At 31.0% G+C, this 21,118-nt stretch overlaps 4 protein-coding genes across 5 annotated transcripts in view; 3 read left to right on the top strand and 1 right to left on the bottom strand.

The window, feature by feature from the left end:
- Positions 1-124: 124 nt before the first annotated feature.
- LOC119609095 (zinc carboxypeptidase-like) lies at positions 125-2,722 on the top strand. The gene is made up of 2 exons (XM_037963780.1): positions 125-870; positions 1,561-2,722. Exons 1-2 carry the CDS (start codon positions 511-513, stop codon positions 2,551-2,553), a joined length of 1,353 nt encoding a protein of 450 aa, XP_037819708.1. The 5' UTR covers positions 125-510; the 3' UTR covers positions 2,554-2,722.
- Positions 2,723-5,847: 3,125 nt separating this feature from the next.
- On the top strand, positions 5,848-7,411 carry LOC119609098 (zinc carboxypeptidase-like). Its single transcript, XM_037963786.1, is given in 3 exon segments — positions 5,848-6,253; positions 6,255-6,338; positions 6,409-7,411. Coding segments are annotated over 3 exon segments (1,275 nt in total). The 5' UTR covers positions 5,848-6,055; the 3' UTR covers positions 7,402-7,411.
- Positions 7,412-8,835: 1,424 nt separating this feature from the next.
- On the bottom strand, positions 8,836-13,301 carry LOC119609094 (protein RRNAD1-like). Its single transcript, XM_037963779.1, is given in 6 exon segments — positions 8,836-9,054; positions 9,127-9,317; positions 9,386-10,229; positions 12,860-12,904; positions 12,907-13,066; positions 13,126-13,301. Coding segments are annotated over 6 exon segments (1,425 nt in total). The 5' UTR covers positions 13,228-13,301; the 3' UTR covers positions 8,836-8,971.
- A 437-nt stretch (positions 13,302-13,738) lies between these two features.
- Positions 13,739-21,118, top strand: part of LOC119609090 (probable peroxisomal acyl-coenzyme A oxidase 1) — a 13,506-nt gene continuing 6,126 nt past the window's right edge. The window contains exons 1-2 of one of the 2 annotated variants that reach the window (XM_037963775.1): positions 13,739-13,757; positions 14,171-14,426. In XM_037963775.1, the coding sequence (XP_037819703.1) occupies positions 14,306-14,426 (121 nt within the window). In that variant the 5' untranslated portion in view covers positions 13,739-13,757; positions 14,171-14,305. Of the gene's footprint in view, positions 13,758-13,959; positions 14,427-21,118 lie in introns of those variants that run through there. The other variant, XM_037963774.1, reaches the window with a different exon arrangement.

The following is a 21,118-nucleotide window of genomic DNA, read 5'->3' as shown; positions in this document are numbered from 1 at the left end:
AAATAAAATTGTGTAAATCATCAAAACAAACAGTCTGGGTATAAGTATATGGATGGGGAGCTGATAAAGAAAACATAACAATTTAAAACACTATAAAAACAAAACAGATAACATATGGACTTGGTTTATGAAACAAAATCTAAAAAGAGATAGAATTTTTTTTAATTTAAAAAATTTTATTTAAATTCTAAACACATTCTACGACAAAACAAAGGTTATACTTTTTGTTTGTGCATTTCTATCCCCTATAAATTTTGTATTCACACGATACTTGTCCGTCTTCACACTCACGCCTAAAGATAACAAAGAAGAGTACTTGTTATTAAACATTTACGAGAAAAATATTAATAAAATTTGAGTTTTAAAGTTATTTTCTTTTTTCTACTCATAGATAACAAATAAATTTTTACTCAAAACAGAAAACTGGATAAAAAACTATTTGTTTAACTCATTAACTATAGAGCAAAACAACAACAATAAAGAGTATCTGGAGAATTGAACTGGTACGTCATGGCAAATGATTGTTGGAATAAATTTCATATTTTACCAGTGCTCTGGTTCATTGTGTTTCTAACAATGTCGGAGTCAAAGTCAGTTAGCAGCTCTAGTGCTTTTTGCACCAAAGATGATCGTTGTACGGAACCCTTTAAGGATCAATCACGTTACGATCATTATCGTGTCTATAATGTAGAATTGGCTACGGAACAACATGTTGATCTCTTCAAAAAGTTGGAACAACAAAGTGATAGTATGTCGTTTATGGGTCATGCTCGAGATGTGGGACAGAAATTAACAATTTTAGTTGCTGCCCATAAAGTTGCTGATTTAGCTGATTTATTGGAACATTATCAGGTTAAACATCGTATACTGGTGAGTTGGTTTACGATTAATATAAAAGACCTAATAAAAATAAAAAAACTACATCAGACACAAACTTATGTCAAGTTTAGTCTATAGTCTGGGCTACAGTCTAGTCTATAGCTTGGACTATAGTCTGGACTATAGTCTAGTCTATAGTCTAAACTGTTGACTAGTCTGGACTATCATCTAATCTGTACTCTAGACTGTACTCTATTCTATAGTCTGGACTGTAGTCTGGACTATAGTCTAGTCTGGACTATAGTTTAGTCTATGGGCTGGACTATATTCCAGTCTATACTCTGGAGTGCAGTCTAATCTATAGTCTGGAATGTAGTATGTAGTTTGTTGTCTGGACTATAGTACACTCTATAGTCTTAACTATAGTCTGGACTATATTCTATTCTACAGTATGAACTATAGTCTAGACTACAGGCTGGACTATATTACATATAATCTAGTCTATAGTCTGCACTAAAGTTTAGCCTTTAGTCTGGACTAAAATCAAGTCCATAGTCTGGACTAAAGCCAAGTCTATAGTCTTGACTATAGTTTAGTGTATGGACTATAGTTCAGTTTATAGTCTGAACTATATAATAGTCCGGTCAGTACTCTTGACTACAATATATTGTCTACAGTTTGAACTATTGAACTATTGTCTGAAATTAAAATCTAAATTTTCTTTATTCTTTCTCCTTTCAGACCTACAATTTCCAAGAGAAAATCGACAAAAACTATGCTTCAGTCTTACCCATTGGTACAGATCTCTCCAAATTCGACTGGCATCATTATTATCATCTAGAAACTATTTACGAATGGTTGCAATCATTAGTGGAGAAATATCCTGGAGTAGTTACACTACTCGATATGGGCAATAGTACACAAGGTTTTCCCATTAAAGGTGTAAAAATCTCACATAATCCTAACAATAAAGCCATATTTATAGAATCGGGTATACATGCTCGTGAATGGATTGCTCCTGCTACGGCCACATTCTTAATTAACGCACTACTAACATCAAACGATGGTGATGTTAGAAATTTAGCCAAAAACTACAACTGGATTATTTTTCCTAGTGTGAATCCGGATGGTTATAAATTCACTTTTGAACATGATCGTATGTGGCGCAAGAATCGTCAAATATTTGGTACCTGTCGTGGTGTTGATTTAAATCGTAATTATCCAGATCATTGGAATTCTACCGGCAGCAGTAGTGATCCTTGTCGTTATGATTTTGCCGGACCAGCAGCTGGTTCTGAAATGGAAACGCAGCGGCTAATGAAGTTCATAGAGGATAATGTGGCAAAGGAACAAATTAAAACTTATATATCATTACATTCGTTTTCACAAATGATTATGTTTCCTTACGGTCACACTAAGGAACATGTTTACAACTATGAAGATTTAAAGGAATTTGGTCAATCGGCCTCGAATGCTATTAAAGAATTGACCGGAAGTAACTATATCAGCGGTAATTCATTTGAAACAATTTATCCCTCCAGTGGTGGTAGTATGGACTGGGCTTATGCTGTTCATAAAATACCCATTGCTTATACTTTTGAACTGCGTGGTCCACCCGATAGTCAAGATATGTTTATACTCCCAGCCGAAGAAATTTTACCTACTGCCCGTGAAGCCTTGGTTGCCATTACGGCAATTGTTAAGGGTGCTACAGCAAAAGGTTATTTTAATTAGACCTTGAAAATGTTTAACAATCAAAACTAATTGAAATATTTTTAAATGTTTAATCTCATTAAGTTCCACTGTTAACTTTATATTGTAAGAATTTTGATAAATGGATTTTATTGTACTCTTTTTTTTTTAATTTTAAATAAAGAAGATAAACTATAATTTATACGAATTGCTAAATTTTGTAATAAAGATAATGGATGTACATATATAATAACACCTTTTTATCAAGAGTAATCGCAAAGTTAGGATCTACAGCCGACATTTGGTATTCTACATAGAGATCTATGTTATTTTCTAATTTTTAACGTTATTAATGGACCTACAGCTGGTTTAGATTTTTGATATTAAAATGGACACTTGATCGAAAATTTTATTGATTTTTACTGTTTTCTCGTTTGGAGCATTATTACAGAAACTATAGCCGATTTTGGGATTTTCGAATATAGCCTGCCTATAGACTATTCTATGGTCTTGACTATAGACTATTCTATAGTCTTGACTGTAGACAGTTCGATTGTCTTGATTGTAGACTATTCTATAGTCTTGACTATAGACTGTTCTATAGTCTTGACTATAGACTATTCTATAGTCTTGACTATAGACTATTCTAAAGTCTTGACTATAGACTATTCTATAGTCTTGACTATAGACTATTCTATAGTCTTGACTATAGACTATTCTATAGTCGACTATAGACTATTCTATAGTCTTGACTATAGACTATTCTATAGTCTTGACTATAGACTATTTTATAGTCTTGACTATAGACTATTCTATAGTCTTGACTATAGACTATTCTATAGTCTCTGTACTATTCTATAGTCTGACTATAGACTGTTTATAGTCTTGACTATAGACTTTCTATAGTCTTGACTATAGACTATTCTATAGTCTTGACTATAGAACGTTCTATAGTCTTACTATAGACTATTTATAGTCTTGACTATAGACTATTCTATAGTCTTGACTATAGACTGTTCTATAGTCGTTGACTATAGACTATTCTATAGTCTTGACTATAGACTGTTCTATAGTCTTGACTATAGACTGTTCTATAGTCTTGACTATAGACTGTTCTATAGTCTTGACTATAGACTGTTCTATAGTCTTGACTATAGACTGTTCTATAGTCTTGACTATAGACTGTTCTATAGTCTTGACTATAGACTGTTCTATAGTCTTGACTATAGACTGTTCTATAGTCTTGACTATAGACTGTTCTATAGTCTTGACTATAGACTGTTCTATAGTCTTGACTATAGACTGTTCTATAGTCTTGACTATAGACTGTTCTATAGTCTTGACTATAGACTGTTCTATAGTCTTGACTATAGACTAGTCTTGACTATAGACTGTTCTATAGTCTTGACTATAGACTGTTCTATAGTCTTGACTATAGACTGTTCTATAGTCTTGACTATAGACTGTTCTATAGTCTTGACTATAGACTGTTCTATAGCTTGACTATAGACTGTTCTATAGTCTTGACTATAGACTAGTCTTGACTATAGACTGTTCTATAGTCTTGACTATAGACTGTTCTATAGTCTTGACTATAGACTGTTCTATAGTCTTGACTATAGACTGTTCTATAGCTTGACTATAGACTGTTCTATAGTCTTGACTATAGACTGTTCTATAGTCTGACTATAGACTGTTCTAAAATATCGGCTATACTGTTCTATAGTCTTGACTATAGACTGTTCTATACCTTGACTATAGACTGTTGTATAGTCTCGGCTATATACTGTTCTATAGTCTTGACTATATACTATTCTATAGTCTTGACTATAGACTGTTTTATGTCTTGGCTATATATATATCACTAAAGACTATTCTATAGTCTGGACTATAGATAGTTTTATAGTCTTGACTATAGACTGTTCTATAGTCTTCAATATATACTGTTCTATAGCCTTGATTATAGACTATTCTATAGCCTTGACTACAGACTATTCTATAGTCTTACTATACACTATTCTATAGCCTATAAACTATTCTATAGTCTGGACTATAGACCGTTTTATAGTCTTGACTATAGACCGTTTTATAGTCTTGACTATAGACCGTTTTATAGTCTTGACTATAGACCGTTTTATTAGTCTTGACCATAGACTGTTCTATAGTCTTGACTATAGACTGTTCTATAGTCTTGACTATAGACTGTTTTATAGTCTTGACCATAGACTGTTCTATAGTCTTGACTATAGACTGTTCTATAGTCTTGACTATAGACTGTTCTATAGTCTTGGCTATAGACTGTTCTATAGTCTCGACTATAGACTATTCTATAGTCTTGACTATAGACTATTCTATAGTCTTGACTATAGACTATTCTATAGTCTTGACTATAGACTATTCCATAGTCTTGACTATAGACTATTCTATAGTGTTTACTATAGACTATTCTATAGTGTTTACTATAGAGTATTCTATAGTCTTGACTATAGACTATTTTATAGTCTTGACTATAGACTATTCTATAGTCTTGACTATAGACTATTCTATAGTCTTGACTTTATACTATTCTATAGTCTGGACTATAGACTATTCTATAGTCTGTACTATACACCGTTTTATAGTCTTGGCTATAGACTGTTCTATAGTCTGGGACTATAGACTATTCTATAGTCTATAGTCTTGACTATAGACCGTTTTATAGTCTTGACTATAGACTATTTTATAGTCTTGACTATAGACTATTCTATAGTCTTGACTATAGACTATTCTATAGTCTTGACTATATACTATTCTATAGTCTGGACTATAGACTATTATATAGTCTTGACTATAGTCTTTACTATAGACTTTTCTGTAGTCATGACTATAGACTATTCTATAGTATTGACTATAGATTGTGCTGTAGTCTTAACTAAACACAGTTTTAAGGGTTAAAATTATGTAAATCTTTATGCAAATCATCAGTTTTTATTTTGATTCTTCGAAACATATGGAAGAAATAGAAAGAACCGGTAAATAAAAACAAAATTTCTGAAAACAAAGACAATGAATAGGGAGGGAAACCATAACAATAACACTGATAACATATGGTCTTCGCTGAGAAAAGAAAACAAAATCTGTATAATAAAATTAATTAATTTTATAAATATTCTTAAAACCATCACAATATTAAGGTAAAAGTATTATTCTTTAATCTGTTTGTAGACGCAACAAACTCTCAGTCTCCCGCGTACTCGCTAACAAAATTATAATTTTTTTTATTAGTGTCTAAATTTATTTAGTCTAAAATTTAGACTAATGAAACAAAGTTCTACATTTAAGATATTTAAAATTTTTTCTAATTTATTTATTTTTGTACTCAAAGATACAAAAATATATTTTTAACTCAGAATCTGGATAAAAACTATTTGTTTAACTCAATATTGAGAAAATAGAAGAAAAGAGTAATGGGAGGGAGAAACATTTGTATGTTTAAAATGGCAAATCACTGTTGGTATAAATTTAGTTTATTTTCGGTAGTTCTCTGTTTAATATTGTTTGTACAATGTCGGAATCAAAAGCAGTTAGTAGTTCCAGTACTCTGAGTAGCAAAGAGGAAACTTTTAAGGATCGATCACGTTACGATAATTATCGTATTTATAATGTAGAACTGGCTACAGAACAACATGTGGATCTATTTCAAAAACTCGAAGAACAAAGTGATAGCATGATATTTATAGGTCATGCTCGTGAAGTCGGTCAAAAAATTGTCGATTTTAGTTGCTGCCCATAAAATTGCCGATTTGGCAGATTTACTTGAGTATTATCAGGTTAAACATCGTATACTGGTGAGTTAAGGTTTATGGACAATGAAAAATTATGAAGAAACTTTATATTTGTTTAAACTTCTCCTTTCAGACCAATAATTTCCAAGAGAAAATCGATAAAAACTATGCTTCAGTTTTACCCATTGGTACAGATCTCTCGAAATTTGATTGGCATCATTATTATCATCTAGAAACTATTTACGAATGGTTGCAATCGTTAGTGGAGAAATATCCTGCAGTAGTTTCTCTACTCGATATGGGCAATAGTACACAAGGTTTTCCCATTAAAGGTGTAAAAATCTCACATAATCCTAACAATAAAGCCATATTTATAGAATCGGGTATACATGCTCGTGAATGGATAGCTCCTGCAACGGCTACGTTCTTAATTAACTCACTACTAACATCCACTGATGAGGATGTTCAAAATTTAGCCAAAAACTACAATTGGATTATTTTTCCTAGTGTGAATCCGGATGGTTATAAATTCACTTTTGAACACGATCGTATGTGGCGTAAGAATCGACAAATATTTGGTATAAATCGTGGTGTTGATTTAAATCGTAATTATCCAGATCATTGGAATTCCACCGGCAGCAGTAGTGATCCTAGTCGTTATGATTTCTCGGGACCCACCGCTGGTTCAGAGTTGGAAACCCAGCGTTTAATCAAATTTATAGAGGATAATGTGGCAAAAGAGCAAATTAAAACATATTTATCTCTACATTCCTATTCGCAAATGATTATGTTCCCCTATGGTTATACCAAAGAACATGCTTATAATTATGAGGATTTAAAAGAATTGGGTCAATCGGCAGCAAATGCCATAAAGGCCCTAACCGGAGTACATTACACTAGTGGTAGTAAAATTGAAACAATTTATCCCTCTAGTGGCAGTAGTATTGATTGGGTTTATGCTGTTCATAAGATACCCATTGCTTATACTTTTGAATTGCGTGGTCCACCCGATAGTCAAGATATGTTTATTTTACCCGCCGAACAAATTTTGCCTACTGCCCAGGAAGCTTTTGCTGCTATAAAGGCTATTGTTGAGGGAGCAGCTGCTAAAGGTTATTATAAATAATTGTTGAAAACAAAAACAGCTTTTAACTTTAGTTATATATGGCATTTTTCATAAATATTCAAATATTTTCTTACTTCATGATTTTGTATGCTTAATCTCAATATTTTTATATTGTTATTTCAAGAGATAAATGAAATGTTTGTTTACATTATTTTAATAAATAAGATAAAATATATTTTATATGAGTTCCTCAATATTTTAATAGAAGACATAAATATTTAATATGAAGACATAAATAACTTTGGAAGATGTTAAGGAATTTAAATATCTTCCTTAATAACAAATTTTTATAAAAGACATTATGGACTATAGACAAGATTTTTTATTCTTCAGTTCTAGTTTAGTTTTAGTTCTAGTACAGTTCTAGTTCAGTTCTAACCTAACTTAGTTCAGTTCTAGTCCAGTCTAGTTCAGTTCTAGTTCAGTTCTAGTTCAGTTCTAGTTCAGTTCTAGTTCAGTTCTAGTTCAGTTCTAGTTCAGTTCTAGTTCAGTTCTAGTTCAGTTCTAGTTCAGTTCTAGTTCAGTTCTAGTTCAGTTCTAGTTCAGTTCTAGTTCAGTTCTAGTTCAGTTCTAGTTCAGTTCTAGTTCAGTTCTAGTTCAGTTCTAGTTCAGTTCTAGTTCAGTTCTAGTTCAGTTCTAGTTCAGTTCTAGTTCAGTTCTAGTTCAGTTCTAGTTCAGTTCTAGTTCAGTTCTAGTTCAGTTCTAGTTCAGTTCTAGTTCAGTTCTAGTTCAGTTCTAGTTCAGTTCTAGTTCAGTTCTAGTTCAGTTCTAGTTCAGTTCTAGTTCAGTTCTAGTTCAGTTCTAGTTCAGTTCTAGTTCAGTTCTAGTTCAGTTCTAGTTCAGTTCTAGTTCAGTTCTAGTTCAGTTCTAGTTCAGTTCTAGTTCAGTTCTAGTTCAGTTCTAGTTCAGTTCTAGTTCAGTTCTAGTTCAGTTCTAGTTCAGTTCTAGTTCAGTTCTAGTTCAGTTCTAGTTCAGTTCTAGTTCAGTTCTAGTTCAGTTCTAGTTCAGTTCTAGTTCAGTTCTAGTTCAGTTCTAGTTCAGTTCTAGTTCAGTTCTAGTTCAGTTCTAGTTCAGTTCTAGTTCAGTTCTAGTTCAGTTCTAGTTCAGTTCTAGTTCAGTTCTAGTTCAGTTCTAGTTCAGTTCTAGTTCAGTTCTAGTTCAGTTCTAGTTCAGTTCTTGTTCAGTTCTAGTTCATTTCTAGTTTAGTTCTAGTTTAGTTCTAGTTTAGTTCTAGTTCAGTTCTAGTTCAGTTCTAGTTCAGTACTAGTTCAGTTCTAGTTCAGTTCTAGTTCTGTGCCACTAAAGTTCAAGAACTGTTTTATTAATTTGTTGTTCAGTAATCAGGTCTATAAGACGACCTATAGTCTGGTCTATAATTTGGAATATAGACAATCTTGGAATATAGACGTACAAAGTACAAAAACAGACTTTAAGAACTTTATAAAATTGCACTTTTATTGTCAGAATTTTGGTAAATAAATAAAACATTTTACAAATCAAAGCAAATTTCCTACTTCAATATAAAACTGAGTAACATTTTCAATATCAACAACAATTAGCAATAATTGTGTCAGTACATCTTCACAGCTGTTGTAATATGATTCCTAGGTGAAAGGCGAGGATCAAATATGGGATTTATTTGAACAATACAATCTGTAGAAAAATAAACAAAATATTAAATTTAAAGCAATAAAACTATTGCACCGAAATGTAATAAATACAAACCATTTTCCAATAAATACAGTAAACGATCGTACAGCAAAACACTTTCAATTAAGGGAGCAAAAAATAAACGTAATGTATAAAAAATAACAATATTTTTCCAATTTAAAAGATCCCTCTGCGTCACAGGTGTTTGTAGATCATGTTCATTAAGATTTTCAACAGCTAAACCTTTAACAGCTCTATAAAAGTAACTAGAAAACAATAAAAGCACAAAAGCTAGAAATTTTTTCGAAAATAAAACATTAAACCATATACTTACTCTTCAAATTTCATATCTGGCGTATGTTTAACACTTTTCAAGCCCGAATGTTTTAAACAAGGATAATGTTTAACAATTATTCTTTCTGCTGCCGCTCTAAACGAATGTACTTTTAAATAGTCATAATCCTTTAGCGATAAACGTTCATTATATAGTTCCATGGCATGACAGGAAATCTCTCTGGCCTCATAACTTAAACGTACATCATTTGTACTAGCTTTTAAATATTCACTTAAAGGATAACCATAAAACTGTTGAGGTGGCTTTTGTTTCATACCAGCACGTCCCTCAATTGTTGTTAGTTTTTGATAGCAACAACCAACAAAATTTAAAAACTTTGCTTGTTTACATTGCAAAAACATACGCATAAGTATGGCGCCCAAATCACCACAGGGATGTAGACCTATAATACCAAATGTATAATCTGTATTTGTAAGACCTATTGCCTTTTCTATTATAGACAAAAATTCGTCTTTTGTCATTTGGGCCGTTAAGCAAAGATCTACATGTGTGGGACTTTGATATTGCAAATTTTCCGTTGCTGGTAAATATTTCTCTATAAGTTTTTCCATATTTCTATCCATAACATAGGCATTTTGATTAAGTTCTGTTTGCATTTCTAAACCACAGACCTTAATATTATAAGCATAACCTAAAACTCTGGCCAAGTGACCTAGACCAGCACCAAAGTCTATAACAAAATCGACAGGATTTTCTGTGCAAATCTGTTTACACAGGGCAGCCATATATTCTAATTCATGCCTCTTTTTGGGTTTTACACCTTTAATAAATATATGCTTTAGGTTAGGATGATCGAGAAGTATGGCACGAGGTAGAATTAAGCCTGAAATTAAGATTTACATACATACTTTGTGTGTTCTATTGATTCAGATATGTATAAGAGAACATTGATTGTTGTGGGAATGGTGCATGCATTATGATCTTGAAGTGATATACATATACATATGTATAACTGAACTGAGCTGAACTAGAACGGAACTAAAAGCAAACTAGAAATAAACTAGAACTAAACTGGAACTAAATTACACTAAACTGAAACTAAACTTGAACTAAAGTAGAACTAAACTACAATTGAACTAGAACTGACCTAGAACTGAACTAGAACTGAACTAGAACTGAACTAGAACTGAACTAGAAACTGAACTAGAATCTGAACTAGAACTGAACTAGAACTGAACTAGAACTAAACTAGAATGACTAGAATACTAGAACTGAACTAGAACCTGAACTAGAACGAACTAGAACTGAACTACGGAACTAGAACGAACTAGAACCTGAACTAGAACTGAACTAGAAACCTGAACTAGAACTGAACTAGAACTGAACTAGAACTGAACTAGAACTGAACTAGAACTGAACTAGAACTGAACTAGAACTGAACTAGAACTGAACTAGAACTGAACTAGAACTGAACTAGAACTGAACTAGAACTGAACTAGAACTGAACTAGAACTGAACTAGAACTGAACTAGAACTGAACTAGAACTGAACTAGAACTGAACTAGAACTGAACTAGAACTGAACTAGAACTGAACTAGAACTGAACTAGAACTGAACTGAAAAAACTAGAACTGAACTAGAACTGAACTAGAACTGAACTAGAACTGAACTAGAACTGAACTAGAACTGAACTAGAACTGAACTAGAACTGAACTAGAACTGAACTAGAACTGAACTAGAACTGAACTAGAACTGAACTAGAACTGAACTAGAACTGAACTAGAACTGAACTAGAACTGAACTAGAACTGAACTAGAACTGAACTAGAACTGAACTAGAACTGAACTAGAACTGAACTAGAACTGAACTAGAACTGAACTAGAACTGAACTAGAACTGAACTAGAACTGAACAAGAACTGAACTAGAACTGAACTAGAACTGAACTAGAACTGAACTAGAACTGAACTAGAACTGAACTAGAACTGAACTAGAACTGAACTAGAACTGAACTAGAACTGAACAAGAACTGAACTAGAACTGAACTAGAACTGAACTAGAACTGAACTAGAACTGAACTAGAACTGAACTAGAACTGAACTAGAACTGAACTAGAACTGAACTAGAACTGAACTAGAACTGAACTAGAACTGAACTAGAACTGAACTAGAACTGAACTAGAACTGAACTAGAACTGAACTAGAACTGAACTAGAACTGAACTAGAACTGAACTAGAACTGAACTAGAACTGAACTAGAACTGAACTAGAACTGAACTAGAACTGAACTAGAACTGAACTAGAACTGAACTAGAACTGAACTAGAACTGAACTAGAACTGAACTAGAACTGAACTAGAACTGAACTAGAACTGAACTAGAACTGAACAAGAACTGAACTAGAACTGAACTAGAACTGAACTAGAACTGAACTAGAACTGAACTAGAACTGAACTAGAACTGAACTAGAACTGAACTAGAACTGAACTAGAACTGAACAAGAACTGAACTAGAACTGAACTAGAACTGAACTAGAACTGAACTAGAACTGAACTAGAACTGAACTAGAACTGAACTAGAACTGAACTAGAACTGAACTAGAACTGAACTAGAACTGAACTAGAACTGAACTGAACTGACTAGAACTGAACTAGAACTGAACTAGAACTGAACTAGAACTGAACTAGAACTGAACTAGAACTGAACTAGAACTGAACTAGAACTGAACTAGAACTGAACTAGAACTGAACTAGAACTGAACTAGAACTGAACTAGAACTGAACTAGAACTGAACTAGAACTGAACTAGAACTGAACTAGAACTGAACTAGAACTGAACTAGAACTGAACTAGAACTGAACTAGAACTGAACTAGAACTGAACTAGAACTGAACTAGAACTGAACTAGAACTGAACTAGAACTGAACTAGAACTGAACTAGAACTGAACTAGAACTGAACTAGAACTGAACTAGAACTGAACTAGAACTGAACTAGAACTGAAGAACTAGAACTGAACTAGAACTGAACTAGAACTGAACTAGAACTGAACTAGAACTGAACTAGAACTGAACTAGAACTGAACTAGAACTGAACTAGAACTGAACTAGAACTGAACTAGAACTGAACTAGAACTGAACTAGAACTGAACTAGAACTGAACTAGAACTGAACTAGAACTGAACTAGAACTGAACTAGAACTGAACTAGAACTGAACTAGAACTGAACTAGAACTGAACTAGAACTGAACTAGAACTGAACTAGAACTGAATTGGAACTGAACTAGAGCTGAACTGGAACTGAACTAGAGCTGAACTAAAACTGAACTAGAACTGAACTAGAACTGAACTAGAACTGAATTTTTATACAGGACTTTGCATGTATCTTGTTATGAACCATAGTCTAGCCAATAACCAGATCGATACGAATATTATTTACATATTCTTATTAATATTGAAATGATTTGTTAAAATAAATATGTGAATGTGTAAAAACACGGACGTTTTCCACCTTAGAAACTTACCCGCCAATTTTGTTGTCGTTTTACACACAATTCTTTAAAGCCTGTTTTAAAGCCAATAAACTTAAGGGCCATAATCTATTAACATTCTTTCCTTCGTAATTGTTACTTTCTAATAAAAAACATAAATGTTCCGGAGGTAGATGTTGGAAACAATCACGCCATGACGTTGGTAATTTAGACCAATGATCATCCACATAGAAGTCCTATAAAATGTATAAAATATACTTTATTATTAGACAAAATCTTTATAAAATAAACTTACTAAAACGTAGGAATTTATTAGCCAATCATATTTACGTATAATGTTTAAAGAATCGTTAATTTTGCCTTTTAAATTAGAGGATGAAAGAAACTGATATTCCATGTTTATTCTATCGTTTATTATTGTTTACAACAGTGGTGGGTAATACTTTCTGTTAGATGTTTACTTTTTACAGATATTAGTACTTAAATGTGGGTAGGATGGGACATTTTTTAAAAATTTAAAAACTTCTTGTCAGTATGCACTAAGCACTTATTACATCATGATTCTTGTTTTTTTTTTATTATAGCAAATATACTATTAAAGGAGAATGTATAGAATTTTAATATTAAAATTGTATTGAAAAAGTACATTTTGTGTAAGTTTATCATCTCTGTTGTGATTGTTAGCAATCAACCGCTGTATTGCTATTATCATGTATATTAGCAGAGCTGCCACACCAATTCATTTTAAAACAGCTGTTTTTGTTTTTTATATTTTCTTTTCACCCTTATTCGTCTTTGTTTATACAAATAATATTTTTACAACTTCTTCCAGTAGTATTTGTTGTGTATTATAAAATAAAAGCTTAGTAAAGAACCCAACGGATAGTAGTACATATTATTGAATTAATAAAACAAGTTTTTTTTTATGTAATAACTTCATTTTTTACATTAAATATAAAATGCGCCTTTAATTATCGTATTGTTTTTAAAATATTCACTAAAATACAAATGTGTTCTTTAATGTATTCTTAACGTAAATTACTGATAAGAATTTTTGTATTTTATTCATAAAATATATTGATAAGACCTATTTTTTAATCAATAATAAGAAAAGTGCTCTAATTTTTTCATTTAACAAAAGAAAAGCAATAATAAAACAACGTTTTGGAGAGCCGTAATCAAAGGTCTTTGCAATAAAAAATAAAAAAAAATAATTGTTATAATAATTGCCTTAGCTAGTCAGTTCAGTTTGTTTTTAGCCAAACAACAAGTTACTTGCAATAACTTGTTTTATTTTATTATTTGTTTTGAACGTTTATTAAACATCTTTTTGTGTTTAGTCAGTGTACAGCAGCGTAATTGCTAACAATCATTAGACACTACTAGCAAGTGGTGATTGGCATCTGTGTTTAATTCTAAAAAAAGTAAATAAAAGTGTTCGAAAAAAGTGAAATAGCATTAAAAAAAATAATAAAATGACTACAAAAGTTAATCCCGACTTACAAAAAGAGCGCAATAGTGCCACCTTCAATACAGAGGAGTTTACATTATGGTGGTGTGGTGGACGCAAAAAATATGAGGAGCGTAAAGCTTTGGGTAAGTTTTGAGTTAACTATAGTTAAGTGCATATTTCTATGCAGTTAAACAAACTGCAGCTACCATTTGTATGATTTTTTTTGTTTCTAATACATACATATTGTGAAAGAGTTATATTTTTATTTTTTATATTATATTTTATACAATAGACACTCTTGACCCTATTTTTATATAATAATATTTTTATTTTATAAAATATTAAAAATATTATGGCTGTTAAAAGCTTAGACGCAATTACTAACATTATAAACATATTTAACTTTACAACTTTTATAATAGTTATTGTTATTTTTTATTTAGTGGACACTAACAGCTTGGTTTTAAAAATACAATTTAAATTATAAGTATACATTACACATTATAGTATAACTCTTATGATTTGTCCAAATGTTTGTAACAAACAAAATTGTTGATTTGATATCAAACTTTGAATTGAACTGGAACTGAACTTGAAGTAGAATTGAACTAGAACTGAACTAGAACTGAACTAGAACTGAACTAGAACTGAACTAGAACTGAACTAGAACTGAACTAGAACTGAACTAGAACTGAACTAGAACTGAACTAGAACTGAACTAGAACTGAACTAGAACTGAACTAGAACTGAACTAGAACTGAACTAGAACTGAACTAGAACTGAACTAGAACTGAACTAGAACTGAACTAGAACTGAACTAGAACTGAACTAGAACTGAACTAGAACTGAACTAGAACTGAACTAGAACTGAACTAGAACCGAACTAGAACTGAACTAGAACTGAACTAAACTGAACTAGAACTGAACTAGAACTGAACTAGAACTGAACTAGAACTGAACTAGAACTGAACTAGAACTGAACTAGAACTGAACTAGAACTGAACTAGAACTGAACTAGAACTGAACTAGAACTGAACTAGAACTGAACTAGAACTGAACTAGAACTGAACTAGAACTGAACTAGAACTAAATAGAACTGAACTAGAACTGAACTAGAACTGAACTAGAACTGAACTAGAACTGAACTAGAACTGAACTAGAACTGAACTAGAACTGAACTAGAACTGAACTAGAACTGAACTAGAACTGAACTAGAACTGAACTAGAACTGAACTAGAACTGAACTAGAACTGAACTAGAACTGAACTAGAACTGAACTAGAACTGAACTAGAACTGAAATAGAACTGAACTAGAACTGAACTAGAACTGAACTAGAACTGAACTAGAACTGAACTGGAACTGAACTAGAACTGAACTAGAACTGAACTAGAACTAGAACTAGAACTGAACTAGAACTGAACTAGAACTGAACTAGAACTAGAACTGAACTAGAACTGAACTAGAACTGAACTAGAACTAGAACTGAACTAGAACTGAACTAGAACTGAACTAGAACTGAACTAGAACTGAACTAGAACTGAACTAGAACTGAACTAGAACTGAACTAGAACTGAACTAGAACTGAACTAGAACTGAACTAGAACTGAACTAGAACTGAACTAGAACTGAACTAGAACTGAACTAGAACTGAACTAGAACTGAACTAGAACTGAACTAGAACTGAACTAGAACTGAACTAGAACTGAACTAGAACTGAACTAGAACTGAACTAGAACTAGAACTGAACTGAACTGAACTAGAACTGAACTACGAACTAACTGAACTAGAACTGAACTAGAACTGAACTAGAACTGAACTAGAACTGAACTAGAACTGAACTAGAACTGAACTAGAACTGAACTAGAACTGAACTAGAACTGAACTAGAACTGAACTAGAACTGAACTAGAACTGAACTAGAACTGAACTAGAACTGAACTAGAACTGAACTAGAACTGAACTAGAACTGAACTAGAACTGAACTAGAACTGAACTAGAACTGAACTAGAACTGAACTAAAACTGAACTAGAACTGAACTAGAACTGAACTAGAACTGAACTAGAACTGAACTAGAACTGAACTAGAACTGAACTAGAACTGAACTAGAACTGAACTAGAACTGAACTAGAACTGAACTAGAACTGAACTAGAACTGAACTAGAACTGAACTAGACCTGAACTGGAACTGAACTAGAACTGAACTAGACCTGAACTAGAACTGAACTAGAACTGAACTAGAACTGAACTAGAACTGAACTAGAACTGAACTAGAACTGAACTAGAACTGATCTAGAACTGAACTAGAACTGAACTAGAACTAGAACTAGAACTGAACTCGAACTTAACTAGAACTGAATTGGAACTGTACTAGAAATGAACAAGAACTGAACTAGAGCTAAACTAGAACTTTAGTTTACAATATTGTCTATAGTGAAGAACATAATCTTTTGTAGTTTAGTATATAATCTGTTCTACCTGGATATTTTCTTGTTCTTTACGGTTAATATTTGGCACAAATATTGAGAATAATGGCAATAGTTCCAGACTTTCAAAACGAGATTTACTAGAGTATTTTATAGTCGAGTTTGATCGATAATACTTTCTTTTCTGGCTTTAAATGTTTGACATATAAATTGCTATTAGAAAAACATAAGTGCAGGAAATTAAAATGTATTTTAGAAAACGAAAGAATTTTTGGCATCAGCAACCGGTAATTTAAATTGTTATCTAACAAACAAAATGTTTGACAAATTATTTCTCTTCTAACTTAACAATACCACTTCGATATTGGTTTACTGATTTTTATTTCAACGATTAACCATTAGTAAACATTTTTAACATAATTTAACAAATAACAGTGTTATATTCGACCATGCCGTATCTTATATACCTTCGCATTAATATATTTTAATAAAAATATTAATTTATTTAAATATTATGAAGATTGTAGAGGTCAGTGCATTTGAAATAAAAACATTCCAGAATTTTTAATTTTGTAAATATGAAATTTTTTCCTAAATATAAGATCATTTGTAAAAGTATAAAACATTTTAAATAACAAAAATTATTTAGGTAAGGCCTTGTTATGAACAATTCTTAATATTAAGAGAATATTGATTTTGTCTATTATAGAGTATCATACATTTGATCGCCCCATCACCTTTATTAAGAAGTATTTGTATGTATAAGTTTGTTGTTGTTGTAACAGCTAAAACTATACAATAATCTAGTTGGGGGGTTCTACATCCCTAACAGTCGGTTCTACGTACCGGAATGGCCCGAATTAATTGGGCAAGGGCTGTCAACCCCAGTAATAACAATAACAATAAAAGTTTGTCATTCTGTTCGGTGTTTCTACAATTTTGCGTTTTTTTTGCAGAGTTTTGGAATGGTACGTTAGTTAGTTAGTTAGTTAGTTAGTTAGTTAGTTAGTTAGTTAGTTAGTTAGTTAGTTTGTTGTTAGTTAGTTTTTTAGTTAGTTAGTTAGTTAGTTAGTTAGTTAGTTAGTTATTAGTTAGTTAGTTAGTTAATTAGTTAGTTAGTTAGTAAGTTAGTTAGTTAGTTAGTTAGTTAGTTAGTTAGTTAGTTAGTTAGTTAGTTAGTTAGTTAGGTAGTTAGTTAGTTAGTTAGTTAGTTAGTTAGTTTGTTTGTTTGTTTGTTAGTTAGTTAGTTAGTTAGTTAGTTAGTTAGTTAGTTAGTTAGTTAGTTAGTAGTTAGTTAGTTAGTTAGTTAGTTAGTTAGTTAGTTAGTTAGTTAGTTAGTTAGTTAGTTAGTTAGTTAGTTAGTTAGTTAGTTAGTTAGTTAGTTAGTTAGTTAGTTAGTTAGTTAGTTAGTTAGTTAGTTAGTAGTTAGTTAGTTAGTTAGTTAGTTAGTTAGTTAGTTAGTTAGTTAGTAGTTAGTTAGTTAGTTAGTTAGTTAGTTAGTTAGTAGTTAGTTAGTTAGTTAGTTAGTTAGTTAGTTAGTTAGTTAGTTAGTTAGTTAGTTAGTTAGTTAGTTAGTTAGTTAGTTAGTTAGTTAGTTAGTTAGTTAGTTAGTTAGTTAGTTAGTTAGTTAGTAGTTAGTTAGTTAGTAGTTAGTTAGTTAGTTAGTTAGTTAGTTAGTTAGTTAGTTAGTTAGTTAGTTAGTTAGTTAGTTAGTTAGTTAGTTAGTTAGTTAGTTAGTTAGTTAGTTAGTTAGTTAGTTAGTTAGTTAGTTTGTTAATTAGTTAGTTAGTTAGTTAGTTTGTTAGTTAGTTAGTTAGTTAGTTAGTTAGTTAGTTAGTTAGTTAGTTAGTTAGTTAGTTAGTTAGTTAGTTAGTTAGTTAGTTAGTTAGTTAGTTAGTTAGTTAGTTAGTTAGTTAGTTAGTTAGTTAGTTAGTTAGTTAGTTAGTTAGTTAGTTAGTTAGTTAGTTAGTTAGTTAGTTAGTTAGTTAGTTAGTTAGTTAGTTAGTTAGTTAGTTAGTTAGTTAGTTAGTTAGTTAGTTAGTTAGTTAGTTAGTTAGTTAGTTAGTTAGTTAGTTAGTTAGTTAGTTAGTTAGTTAGTTAGTTAGTTAGTTAGTTAGTTAGTTAGTTAGTTAGTTAGTAGTTAGTTAGTTAGTTAGTTAGTTAGTTAGTTAGTAGTTAGTTAGTTAGTTAGTTAGTTAGTTAGTTAGTTAGTTAGTTAGTTAGTTAGTTAGTTAGTTAGTAGTTAGTTAGTTAGTTAGTTAGTTAGTTAGTTAGTTAGTTAGTTAGTTAGTTAGTTAGTTAGTTAGTTAGTTAGTTAGTTAGTTAGTTAGTTAGTTAGTTAGTTAGTTAGTTAGTTAGTTAGTTAGTTAGTTAGTTAGTTAGTTAGTTAGTTAGTTAGTAGTAGTTAGTTAGTTAGTTAGTTAGTTAGTTAGTTAGTTAGTTAGTTAGTTAGTTAGTTAGTTAGTTAGTTAGTTAGTTAGTTAGTTAGTTAGTTAGTTAGTTAGTTAGTTAGTAGTTAGTTAGTTAGTTAGTTAGTTAGTTAGTTAGTTAGTTAGTTAGTTAGTTAGTTAGTTAGTTAGTTAGTTAGTTAGTTAGTTAGTTAGTTAGTTAGTTAGTTAGTTAGTTAGTTAGTTAGTTAGTTAGTTAGTTAGTTAGTTAGTTAGTTAGTTAGTAGTTAGTTAGTTAGTAGTTAGTTAGTAGTTAGTTAGTTAGTTAGTTAGTTAGTTAGTTAGTTAGTTAGTTAGTTAGTTAGTTAGTTAGTTAGTTAGTTAGTTAGTTAGTTAGTTAGTTAGTAGTTAGTTAGTTAGTTAGTTAGTTAGTTAGTTAGTTAGTTAGTAAACTATGATGAAGGGTATATAAACATCGCCATAGCCAAATCGAGCATTGTCACTCGTTTTTAAGTTAATCGTTTAATTTTAATTCTAAATTTAACTGTCAAGCAAATGCGACTAACTTATTATACTATTTTACAAAGGTCAATTAAAAAACACAATTAAGTGACTGGCATTAATGAGTAGCAAACAAAAAATTAACTTTTAAATGCATTACAATTATAGAAATCTTATACATACATATAAATCAAATTAACCAAGGAAACTATTAAAAAATTTACTTTAAACAAAGTTCATTTACAGCTACTATAAACTGATGTTAATAGAGATTAAAGAAAATACAAAACAATAAAGCTAACTAAATGGCCCACTAAAACATATAAATATTGATATAACTAATCTCAAATAGATTATCAGTGCAAATAGATTATCACTACAAACCCCCCACAAATAATATTCGACTTATACTTTTTATAGGTAAATTTCCATAATGAAAACTTAAGCACTTGTAAAGTTAGCACAGAATACAGTAGCTTAAAACTAAATAGCAATTATCAAAGTTTCTTATACACACGTAAATTTAGTATAGAAATAAATATATTTATGGCAAATTATAAAAGTCTATGGTGGTATTTAAATGATAAGAAACTTAAATCATGGTCAAGATAATCATATTTAAATAATAACACTTCAACTCTGTACAAAGTTTAAACAAATAAAACATTTCAGTTAAACAATTAAAACATTTTTTTAAAACTTTTAATACACATTTTGAAATTCATTTCCCCTTTAAATAGAAAAACTATTAACGTTTGTTTTTTGAAGTGAAAATTTTTAACTTCATTTGAAATTATTAAATCAGATGAATGAATCAACAGTTTTCATTATTCCAAAGTTCACTGAACCATTATAAATGTATTTCAATGAGTTTTTTTTCAACAAGGCCATATATGAGTTAATTTATTCTATTATGTATGCAATTCTATTTGAGAAAAGCAAACAAATATTTTTATTCAAATGATGCGTACATATTGATGAATTAAATATGACAAAGATTATTGTCCATACCCTTCAAACATTTGTAAGATAAAACTTCGTAATGATAGACAGACACTTCTGGATTGTAGTCATACACACAAATAAAATTGCGAAAACACTTTCGCATAACCCATAGTGGACAGTCACGAGTAACAGTTCTTCCCAACGAAAAATAAAATAATGATATAATGGTTGAGCATACTGATCGTCTGATCGAACAAAAGATAAACATCAAGCAATTTAGAAGTCAACTACAGGTTGAGATTGAGGCGACTCATCACTCGTTTTCATAAACCAACTTTTTTATCAAATATTCCGAACCTAGCTACTCTAGACAGATAGATAGACAGATAGATAGGTAGATAGATAGATAGATAGATAGATAGATAGATAGATAGATAGATAGATAGAATAGATAGATAGATAGATAGATAGATAGATAGATAGATAGATAGATAGATAGATAGATAGATAGATAGATAGATAGATAGATAGATAGATAGATAGAAGATAGATAGATAGATAGATAGATAGATAGATAG

This window comes from Lucilia sericata, unplaced genomic scaffold (assembly GCF_015586225.1).
Source record: "Lucilia sericata isolate MDLA Ls3-8-SP2 unplaced genomic scaffold, ASM1558622v1 Contig000928F_arrow, whole genome shotgun sequence".
Taxonomy (NCBI): Eukaryota; Metazoa; Arthropoda; class Insecta; order Diptera; family Calliphoridae; genus Lucilia; species Lucilia sericata.
Note: the sequence above shows the minus strand (reverse complement) of the source record. Positions and strands in the feature narration are given on the sequence as shown.

Excerpts from the sequence above, each read along its gene's own strand:
- LOC119609095 (XM_037963780.1), top strand. The coding sequence starts at position 511 with ATGGCAAATGATTGTTGGAATAAATTTCATATTTTACCAGTGCTCTGG. Across the intron at positions 871-1,560 it reads AGGTTAAACATCGTATACTG|ACCTACAATTTCCAAGAGAA; the intron begins GTGAGTTGGTTT and ends TTCTCCTTTCAG.